General features: G+C 40.2%; 1 protein-coding gene and 1 long non-coding RNA gene across 4 annotated transcripts in view; one reads left to right on the top strand and one right to left on the bottom strand.

Moving 5' to 3' along the window:
- The window catches only part of LOC109305035, an 11,484-nt gene extending 222 nt beyond the window's left edge, over nt 1-11,262 (top strand). The window contains exons 2-3 of the long non-coding RNA XR_002099542.1: nt 3,032-3,040; nt 10,713-11,262. This is a non-coding gene — a long non-coding RNA (uncharacterized LOC109305035). The remainder of the gene's footprint in view (nt 1-3,031; nt 3,041-10,712) is intronic.
- Nucleotides 1-11,568, bottom strand: part of LRRC69 (leucine rich repeat containing 69) — a 137,965-nt gene that overhangs the window by 28,481 nt on the left and 97,916 nt on the right. For 2 of the 3 annotated variants that reach the window (XM_019527914.1, XM_019527912.1), the window contains one exon: nt 6,170-7,267. The exons of the other annotated variant lie outside the window; for it this stretch is intronic. In XM_019527914.1, the coding sequence (XP_019383459.1) occupies nt 7,157-7,267 (111 nt within the window). In that variant the 3' untranslated portion in view covers nt 6,170-7,156. Of the gene's footprint in view, nt 1-6,169; nt 7,268-11,568 lie in introns of those variants that run through there. 3 annotated transcript variants of the gene reach the window in all.

Here is an 11,568-nt window from a genome sequence, read left to right as displayed (position 1 = left end):
AGCCCCCAAGGTCTGGAACAGCCTGCCATCGGAGGTGGTTCAAGCACCTACATTGAACACCTTCAAGAGCAAATTGGATGCTTATCTTGCTGGGATCCTATGACCCCAGCTGACTTCCTGCCCTTCGGGTGGGGGGCTGGACTTGATGATCTTCCGAGGTCCCTTCCAGCCCTAATGTCTATGAAATCTATGAAAACTTCCCATTTTAAACTAAAACTATCTGAAAATGTTTTTCCATTAGACTTCTTACTCTGTAGAGCAGAACACACACTTCAGAAAAGTATGAAGAATGCACAGTGCATACTAAATAAAGAATCCATGAGTACCTTTCAAACATGAACCCAGCAAATTTTAAATGCCCCTCTCTTCCTGAGGATGTCTGCCTTTGAACTGAATTATTAATTATCAAAATATAAAAATGAAATTCAAATATTTTATATGCAACGTGCTTCTGTGAGCGATATTATGAAATCAGCAAGTACTAAATCAGCAAAGTACTAATTTTCTATTAAGAGTAAACTGAGTTGTACCATTAACTTGTACTAGCTCTCAAAATAAGTCCAGGAGGATAGAAATAGATTTGAATAAGTATTTTTTTTCCAAATAATTCTACCACTGAAAACGAAGTCTATCTTAAACTGTGGCACTGAGCTGCCTTGGTTGCCTGTTAAACCTAAAACTTAATTTTGCATCACTGCTTAAGCCTCTATCCAAAATGAAATTACTATGTTAAACAGAACCAGTTTAAACTAGGCCATATAGTGCTAGGTTCTTGTAAATAAATTCCTCTAATTCTGCCACTTCTCTAAGAAGAAAACAAATTCCACAACATACTTGCTTGGTGCTGCAAAACCAGGAATGCTGCTGGTACTGGTTGTTTCTCTAGTATCATCATCAAGAATGAAAACAATCCAATGTGTACTTCAGCTCAGAACACACAGATTCAGTCTGCCAAATCCTTAATCTGTCATGAGAATAACAATAATAACGATAACCATAATTAGGACAGCTTATTAAGGAATCAAGACTCTGCATTTCTGATCAAAATTCTCCATACAAAAAAGTAAGAAGTAAAAAAAACCAAACCCTTCTGTCTTTAGCATGAGCCTAAGGTTTGCTAATAGATCCATTAGACATTGTTTCATATTATTTTTGTTTTCCCCAAGACTCCACAGGTTAAATAAATCTTAAATTTTTCAAGGAAAAAAAATTAAAATAACCTGTATATTTGACTTGAATATAAAAGATTTAAGACTTTAAATCCCTGCTGACCTTGTTTACCCTGAGTCACAATGCAGATTCAGAACTAGTAAATCCACCATATATGTGATCTTCTCACTCCAACAAACCCAAGAAAAATGTAGGGAACAAAGGAGACCCCTCTACATCACCTTCATTGACCTGACTAAAGCCTTTGACCTTTTCAGCAGAAAAGGCCTCTTCCAATTATTGGAACAGATTGGCTGTCCACCAAAACTCCTCAGCATAATCCACTCTTTCCATGATGAAATGTGGGGAACAGTTAACTATAATAAATCAATGGCTGACACTTTTAAGATTTGAAGCAGAGTCAAGCAGGGTTATGTCCTTGTTCAAAGTATAGGGGCCAAACTGAAGTACTGCTTAATTAAAAAAGCCTGATTGCTTTTAAATTAAGCAATCCAAGGACTGCACAAATACGGTGCACAATTCCATATGTAAAAGACATTGCATATTTGCACGTAAAATTACTGCACAATCAGGCAACATGTAAACAAACTATCTACAGTAGTTATTTGAATATTTAAAACTTACATATATAAATTAGGCCCACAATTCCATGTCCATTGTGCATCTAATGGAGTGATTCCATGCCTGGTGACAAACTGAATATTCTGGACTCTGTGGATATACTGGATACTTTTGTGCTATGGTGTGATTGCTCCATGTTTATAAACAAATCTGATCCCTGCCATTTGTTTATGAATACATTCTACCCTTATGACTTGGAATATATTAATTTGATTCACTTCAATTATTTCACAGTTACTGGCTAACACTTTAATTTGGGAAGAATGCTTTAAAGAATCCATTTTAAAAAAAAATAGATCAATGTCTTGCTTAGAACTGGTTATCGATCATATCACAAATGTTCAGTATCTAATTAATCCATCTATTAACTGTTTAAAGTCATGTTTTCATATTATTAGCTAAATAATGCAGCTTAGAATTTATTTGCCTAGCAGACCACTTCTCCCTTTAAGTCCCAGTGCCTGAGTTGAGCTTAGTGGAAATTCTCAGGCTAAAGTACTATTGACTTAAATGAGAATAGACTGTCAGGTGGATATTCTCTGTAAGGGCTCTGTGAGTTTGGATTCTTCTTTTTCCTGGATCCAGCATAGCTCAAACCTTATGACCTTCATATCATAATGTAGAATATATTCTACGCTTAACTTTTTTTCTAGGTGGGAAAATGGAAGACAAATCTAAGGTTGGAGAATTGGTGTAGACATGTGGGTTTAGTTTTGCTATGTCTGGTTTCCTGGTTAGGGGTTATAATGAAGGCCATTGTTGTATGTGAGTTATACTGAGGTGTGCATGGCGATTGAGAGACAGGGACTAAGATTTCAGCCTTTTTTTCTTTCACTCTTGTTTTCACTTCCCATTCTTTTATCACAATTTAGCAAAACACTTAAGAAAAATGCTCAGGTTCCACTGAAGTAAAGCAAGTGCTTAAGGCTCCGATTCAATTCACATGGAAATCTATGAATTTTCATTGACCTTAGTGGGAGTTCAAGTGTATGTAGAGTGCTTTGCTGAAGTAAGAAGGACTTCAGCATATGGTTGAGTGGTTTGCTGATTCAGGGCATTAAAGAATCTTTTGCCATTTTTTTTTCAAAAACAGAACACTCCTTACCCGAGTATTTTCTCCTCAGCAATGTATTTGTATCTATGTTTTTGAGACCATAATGCTTCCAGAATTCTTTTTGACTATTGTCCTAATATGCACCTGACTTACAGTCTCTTCAATCATTGATCCCCAATACAACAGAACACCAAGGTACCTCCAACAGTAACTGTAAACAGAAGTAAACATGTCATTTTCCATTGCAACTGATCTCCCCATATTTTTCTCCATTCATTCAGATATTTACTGCTTGTTAATTTGGAATCAGATGCTGCATTTTCTCACCCAATTACTATTACCTTGCCTCAGATGCTTCCTCACACCCAACAGATTCACAGTTGTGTTTCCTGCACACTTTTCCTGATCAGATTCCACTGTCTTCATCATTCTAAATGTTCCGTCATCAACCACAGGAGAAGCATCATTTCATTATACCTTCCAAACACTGCATATCTTGTGGAAAGATTTTCCTGGAGTAGAGCAGCTTTCTAATTATGTGGGTATGGAGCTGCAGCCTGGCTGGACTGGCATGGGCAGGAGACACCTCCACAGCCTAGCAGGCAGGATCCAGCATGGGAGGGGCAAAGGAGAGTGGGAGTAAGACGGGCAAGCCAGAGGCTATGCCCTGAAAGTAAGAAACATTGACAGGACAGAGCTGAGAGGGCTAGAGCCTGTGCCCTGAGAGACTGAGGCACAACAAATAAGAGGCTCAGACGCCAGGTCAGATAAAGTGACTCTAGGCTGGAAGTCTACAGCTAGAGCAATCAGCAAGCTAAAGCGAAGAGGGCTGAAGCCTGTACAGGCCGCTGAAGAGTGATATCTCTGAAGCATGGGCAAGGCTATAGGGGAGGACAAAGGCCACGATTATCACCTCTAAGGCAGGTTTGTGCCCTAAGACACAGATAGGGCCAGGAAGGGCACAAGTTATCACCAGTGGGGAGTGACTGGTGCCAGCCAGGTACATGGACAATAGACAGCAGAGTGACTGAGGCACACTTTGGGAACCTGGGGCAACCTCCTTTAGTATTGTAAGTTACATCAAGGCATGGCAGGAGAGGTAGAAAAGGGAGGATACTGTGAGAACATGGAATGGGGTAGGAATTGCTTACCCACTAGAGGGCATCACGGCCACCCCGGGGGCCTGTTCCTGCCACACCTTCCTTGCATACATATATCTTCTCAAATGCATGTATTTAAATATAAATATATATTTAGAAGGTTAGAACAGAATGCAAATATTAATAATAGCGTGATTTTCATACATATATTTCTGTTTTTTACAAGTCTTTGCTGAGTTGTGCACTGCTTTTTTTATTTAAAAAAATTATGTACATTCTGTAGCATCTGAAAGCTCAGCTACAGGGTATTTGGCTAGGTAGGGAGTATCCTGCAAAGGGCTTTAAAAAACTCCCAGAAGAGTAAGCAGGGGGAAAGAAAGTAAGCCATGAGCACAACTCCTTACTACAAGAAGGGCGAAGCTGCTGTGCCAGAAGCCAGAGCTAAAGGGCGCTTCTTCTACTGCCCAGGACACAAGTGTTTTGTTTTATTTGTTTGCTTGCTTTTTGCTTGAAGACTGTATGATTTGGGAGGAGCTTCTCAGGGAGCAAAGATCACCTGCTGAAGCAAGGAGGCTAGGTAATCCACTTACCACACACAATAGGCTAAAATTTGACAGAAAGGTAGCTTTTAGTGTTCCACTGATGGCTCGTGGATACTGTACAATCCCAGAAATACTTTTAGAAAAATATTTCTGTTAACTTTCTCTTTACTCCTAGAGGGGATAGCTGTTGGAAGAGTCTTTGCTCTTAAACAGATGCTTGGCTCAACTTCTTACTTTCACAAGAAACAACTCTGGAAGCAGTTCAGGAAGCCAATTAACAATATCCTTAATTTGAAACACATGAACACTACAATTGAAACCACTAACTACATACACACTTCCATTTAGACCAGGGGTAAAGCAATGTTTTTGGCCAGTGCTGAAAAAACCACAATGTCTACCTTGTAAGGTGCCGGAGTGCCGGCATGCCAGAAAAATAAAACTAGTGGTGGGGAGGGAGAGGGAGGGAGGAGGGTTACATGGCAAGACATGCTGCATATTGATATAGTTAATAATCATAAACATTGCTTTTTTTAACACTTAATATCAGGTTTTCTAAAAATTCTAAACCTGGTAAGAATAAATACAATATATACTACCTTGGTTGTTGTGTATTCTTTTTTTATTAAGCATGTGGTGACAACAGAGGGGGAAAAAAGAGAAAGAAAGAAGAGAAAAAGAGAAGAGAGAGAAAAGATAAAAAAGGACTGGAAAGAGAAAAAAAGGAGAGAAGCGAGAGAGACAGAGAGAACCAGATACATGCAAGGAAACACGCACATAGAACCCAATACACACATGCCCAGAACCAGACGTGTGTGCATGCATGCACAGACACACAAAAACTAGACACATATGTGCAGACAAATGCACAGAACCAGACACACAGATGTGCATGCACACACACAGACACACACAACCACACGTGCACACACAGAACCAAACATGTGCACATGCACACACGCACAACCAAAGACACCCACACATGCATGCAGCCAGGTTGCTGGGCCGCAGGACAAAGACCAACCTGACAATGCCCCAGGCCCACCGCAGCCTCTGTGCCTCCCCAAGGAGCTGGCTCCTGGGCTGCAGTGTGGCCTGCCATGGCCCTGGCTTGGAGCCTGCTCATCAGCCAGATGCCTCCTCCCTGGGGCGGGGGGTTACTGTGCAGGGCCAGGCTGGGCCCCCTGCCCCAGGGCTACAGCTGTGCTGCAACAAGAAGGAGGCTGCACAATAGGCTGGGAAAGGAGGGGAGTGGGGGCAGCACAATCCTGGCCCCACTGCTCTCACTTTGGGCTGTCCTCTACCAAGTGATCTGAAGCAGATGTAGCAGCTGCAAGGAGCCGGGGAGATGGTGATGCTTCCCCCTGCCCCCCAGCCATGGCTGCGGCTGGCATGGTGGAGCTGGCAGCCCCTCTTCCACTCCCCACCCTTTACTATTCCACATGCAGGTACATCCCCCAGGCAGCATGTGGGAGGATGCATCAGGGCATGCTGGGCAGAGCTGCAGCAACCACCGCCAGGTATGGTGGGGGAAGCCTGCCCCTCTGATGATGGTACAGTAAGAGCTGCAGAAAGGGTTCCCCCACCCTAATAGCTCCTCCCGAGGGCTCATCAGGCAGCATCTCCTCCTGAGTCTCTTGAAAGAGCCAGGAGCAGCAACTTAAAAACATTTTTTTTTTTAAAACAATTTCCTCGGCACAACTCCTGGCATGCCGAGGAAAATGTCTTCACATGCCAGTAACTGGCACGTGTGCTGAGTGTTGCCTACCCCTGATTTAAACCATGCTTAAACACCTTCCTAAATTGGAGAATTTACTTTAACTTCATAATTATTTGACACGGAGAGGATTATGACATAGCACATAAAAGGATTATAATTTTAGGTGAGGGGAAAAAGAAACAGGAATAGACACATTCTTAAAGTTTAAAAAATTTGTTTCCATATAAATACTTCTATAAGAGTTCAAAAGAGAAGAAAATAATCTAGAGAATAAAAGACATTTAAGAACAATGGTTTCCAACATGTTTTACCAAAGTTTTCCATGAGATATAAGTCCTTCTATAAAGTTAAAACAGATCAAGAAAAAAAATATTAAGCTCGGCAATATTTTTTTTTCATTTTTAAAACACAGTTATATATTTGCTTTTGTGCCAAGACATGGGTATGTCAAGTTATAAACTCCTGGAAAATGGGACTTGTAATGAAATAAAATGGGGAAAAAAACTTAGAACAAATCACTTGGTACACATCCAAATTTTCCTTTGCAGATCTAAAATTTGAACTTAAAATCCTCACAAAAACAAATCTGAATTAAAATGTCACATATAAAACACAAAAACCATTAAAAGAGGCATGTTAATAAAGAAGCCACAGTAGATTTGTTGGTCACAATTTACAGTATAAAACTGCATCATATTTAAAGACTGTTATCTGCTTCATTCATCCATTTTTAGGAGCAAAATCTGGCAAATAGACCATCATTACACACTTGTTTGGAAACATTATGCATGAGGTTAGATAATTTCTGTACAATTAATTTTCTCTATATATGGTGTACATTTTAATATGAGCACAGATGCAACACTGATCTGGTTCTTAAGATTCAACAGTTAGTGTAAACAATGCCAAGAAGGGAAATCTGATGTACTGGGTGCATTCCTGGCCTGCTCTACGATTCAGCAACTCCGAAGCATCCATGGTCACGAAGATTAAAACACTGGAAAGAGCATATCAACTTCCTTACAGGCAAGAGGTGAATGTTCCTGCTTAGCTTCATTTTCTTTAAACAATAAATAAACAAAAAGATAAGTGCAAAAAAACACATTTACATTGTGTACATGATTAGAGCAGAGCTGTAACGTTAATGCTTGATCATTCCTTTCTTTCAATAAACTTGTTTCATTAGAAACCAATACCTTCTAATTTACAAGCTTTATTTTTAAAGAAATAAATAATGTTCAAGGTCATGATCCTGCAAGACTTCTGCAGGCAAACTGTGCAAGAAAGTTTTGTCTTGATGAATTATATTTAAAGAACCTTGCGGCAGGGACTCATCTGCCACAGGCAGCACTAAGCATGTTAATATAGTAAGTCAAAGGGACTACTGCCTGTGTAAATACTGCATCTTTAAGGGTCAACAGTCTAGTCAGTGTAATCCAGTGTGAACATATGTCAGTAGGAGTCTACAGAAAGTTATATTCAGATAATTTTTTTTTAAATACATCTGAAAAAAATGGGGGAATTACACCAAGACAACAAAGTGACAAGGATATTAAGAGGTCTCCTCTTTAGTCTACAGTTAAGGAAGGTTTTAGATATTTGGAAGTGTATGGCTGTGTTGGCTATCTGCAAATCTCCAGAAGCTTGCCATCTAGAGAAGTACAGCAACCTACTCAAAGTGTTTCTTGAAGGGTGTTGTGCAATTAATTGTGGAGGTGCAGGTTGTAACTCTCAAATTATAGATGAATTTTTATATCTAAAGCAAGAAATACACCTTTTTCTTAGGTATAACATAGTGTAATTTCTTCAAATTTACACTTAATCTTTAAATATATTTTTAAACTAAAAGGATTTTTAAAAATGAAATAAACAGAAATCCCTTTTAGTATTATCTGTACTACAGTCCTGCTAAGAGGCCCCATCATGCTAGGTAATGTTCTCTCACATACTACGAGAGACTTCCCACCCTGGAGAGCCTACACTCTAAAAAGATAAAATAGACTAAGATTAGAGGGAAACAGGCAGAGATACTTGCGATTACAGAGCAGGTCAGTAGCAGAATCCTTTGACTATTAGGCTAATGAACCATTCACTTAATATGGCTCAATAATTTCCCTCTTCAAAATTTAAACAATTTTTAATTTATTTCATTGGCAATTTTCAATTTCATTTTTTAAAATTAACCCTCGGACTTCATCCACAGCTACCTTGCCAGTTAATTTCAGTAGGTTGTCAGCCAGTAAAATTTGTAGTTACATGTAAGTGACCCTTATGGCTCTAAACTGATAACTTCAGTTGAAATTTATAAAATGCTAGTAAATATGTTACAGTTTTTCAAGTCATTTTCATTCCTCCCTTCCATGGAAATGAACATTGTATTGGAACATCTAATAAGTATTTTAACAAAGCTGTAATGTCTTCCTAAAGTACCTCTTTTCTCACTTCTTTTCTAGATATTTATTTCTATACTGTCTGTTTGTCTGTTCCTAAAAAACAAAAGGAAGAGAGTCACAGCCAGCTGGGGAGTTATTTAAACTCATAAATTCAGCTGTTACTGCTGGCTAAGATCTGCTCTATTTTTCAAGCAGTGTCTAAGGGACCTGAACTTACAAGGTGCTGGAATTCTTCAACCTCACATACACGAGCTGAAAAATACTGCACAGGATTGGGGCACAAAATCTGAAAAGTAGTACTGATCAAAAAGAGCTATTTTAAAATACAGAAAACAGAAAGATATTCTCCTGAGTATATTCTCCCCATTACAGGCAAAACAGTCACTCATCATCTAGCTACAAAAATTGATTACCTTATTACTTACTGAGGGTTACTCAAATCCAAGAGGAGAGTTGTTTTCCCCCATTCAACATGGATGGGAAAAGCCCCTTTGTATTGGATTTGAGTAACCCTGACCTGTGCTGAGCTGTAGCTGCCATCTTTCTTCACCTGCCCCACACCACCTCTGCCCCTACCCCATCCCCACAACTACCTGCCCCCATCATGGCTCCAGCCCAGGACACAGAGCACATGCTGGTTCTGCCCCTGCCCACTCTGGGAGCAGCAGCACCAGTGGTGGCACCTCTGGCCCCAACTCCAGCTCTGACCCAGTCCCACTGCTTGCCTCTCGCCCACTGCTTTCCCTGTTTCTGAGGTGGAGAAGAGGGGATGAATTTAAGATGCTCTCCCAATTATTAGATTCTATACATATACAATTATAACAAATATGTATTTTTTCCATGTGTACAATCTAATTATCCAGGGGTCGTCTTAAATCTGAAGTCACCTTGGATTCGAGTAAATATGGTAAATAAAGGGGGACTTGAAGGAGTGCATCACAAAATGACCAAGTAATCTGAATGTGGACAGTTATATGAGAAAAGCCAGTCAATCTGATATTTCCTTTCATAACATTTGTATTAAACATATCAGCTATTATTTTACTCAAAGATCTGAAACTAGTTTAAAAGCTTAATATTTCTACCAATTTTTTAAATATGACATTGTGCAAAATAACAAGCTTATGAGTACAAATGCAGGGTTGTGGAAGCATCAACAATGAATAAAAAACTGTTTCTTATAGTCTTACCTTATGTCAAAAGCCCAACTAAATAGATCTCAACAGGTTACTTGGGTTTAAAGAAGCATTATAGTTATGGCATCCATTTATCAGTGAGTAATGGTGGATATTGCAGCTATTCTACTGACTGGTGGTGCATTTTCTCTTGTGACTATAGAAATCAATGTTAGATTTGTAGGTCCTGCCACAGGGTCCCAAGTGTACAGTAGCCATGGCATTAGGGCTACTGTACTGACAGGCTGTTTCCTTCAGTCATGTTTCTGTTGTAATTCGAGTGACCATTTCTCGTTGTGACGTGGAACTCCATAATTGAAAAGGGAGTGCCACTTTGTCCTGTCTCCAGCTAAGGCCTCCCAAAGGTTTGGGTTGATTCCAAAAACCTTCATATCCTGCTTGTAGTCATCTTTGAAGCACAATTTTTGGGTGCTCTACTCTTCTCTTCCCACCTGCAATTTGCCTATACAGGATGTCCTTCAGGATGCGCCCATCTTCCATCCTCCACAGATGGCCAAGCCAGCATAGGCACCGCTGTTTGAGTAGTGCAGTGATGGTGGCTTTGGTGATGATGACCTCTGTGTTGGTGATGCTATCTTACCACTTGATGTCAAGGATACAACATAAACAGCATAGGTGAAAGCTATTCAGCTTCTTTTTTTGATATGCATAGGTTGACTGTGTCTCACTGCTATACATAAGGACATTGAGGATGCAGACTTTGTACACAAGCAGTTTAGTTTTGATTGTGAGTTTTGTATTGTTCCGGACTCATTTGGAGAGCTTACTGAAAGTGGTACCGGCCTTTCCAATGTGTACAATTAGCTCTTCATCCAGGGACAGGTTGTCACTCACTGTGGATCCAAGGTAGTAGAATTTGTTCACTGTCTCAGGAAGTGTGTTGTCAAGGCTGATAGTGACTATTGTAGGACCAGAGTCTTCTTGAAGCAGCTGGTCAGGGCAAACATCCTGAAAGCATCGGAGAGGCAATTCATGAGTATTTGTAGTTGACCTTCTTCATGGGCACTGAGTGCAGTGCTATCAACAAATAAGTATGCACCTCACTTTTGTCTTTGACATTAGACATAATGGATTGTAGAGTTTGCCATCTGATCTTGTCTGAAGGTATATGCCTTTCTCCAAGTCAATCAAAAGCATAGTGCAGCAGCATAGAAAATATCCTAAAGAGTGTAGGTGCCAGAACACAACCCTGCTTCCCTCCATTCTTTATCTCACCCTGTCAGAAGTTGATCCATCAAACTGAACTGTGGACTGCATGTTTTCATGGAAGGAGTGTATCATGTTGAGTCATCTTGCAGGGCATCCAATCTTTACCAGGACCTTGAACAAACCTGTTCTGCTGACATTGTGAAGGCTTTCATCAGGTTGACAAATGCTACATACAGTGGCTTATTTTGTTCTCTGCGTTTTTCTTGTAGTTGGTATACAGAGAATATCATGTCCACTGTTGATCTCCCTGCTCTGAATCCACACTGTGATTCCAGGTAGACATGGTCAGCAAGTTGTTGCAAGCGTTTCAAGATGACTCTGGTAAAAGCCTTGCCTGTGACTCTGAGGACAGAGATGCCCCTATAGTCGTTGCAGTTGCCCGTGTCCTTGTTGAGAGTGATAATGTTAGCATTACGCATGTCTTGGGGTACTTGACCTTCCTGCCAGCAGCATACTAGGAGTTGATGAAGATGTGGTAGCAGGCTAGCCTTCCCACATTTGGGAACCTCAGCTGGAATGCCATCCTCCGCTGGCGCTTTTCTGCTTCCTAGAGAGTCTTGTTA

Source organism: Gavialis gangeticus, unplaced genomic scaffold (assembly GCF_001723915.1).
Source record: "Gavialis gangeticus isolate Ggan-Ray unplaced genomic scaffold, GavGan_comp1, whole genome shotgun sequence".
NCBI lineage: Eukaryota > Metazoa > Chordata > Crocodylia > Gavialidae > Gavialis > Gavialis gangeticus.
This window is presented reverse-complemented; position numbering and strand designations above follow the sequence as displayed.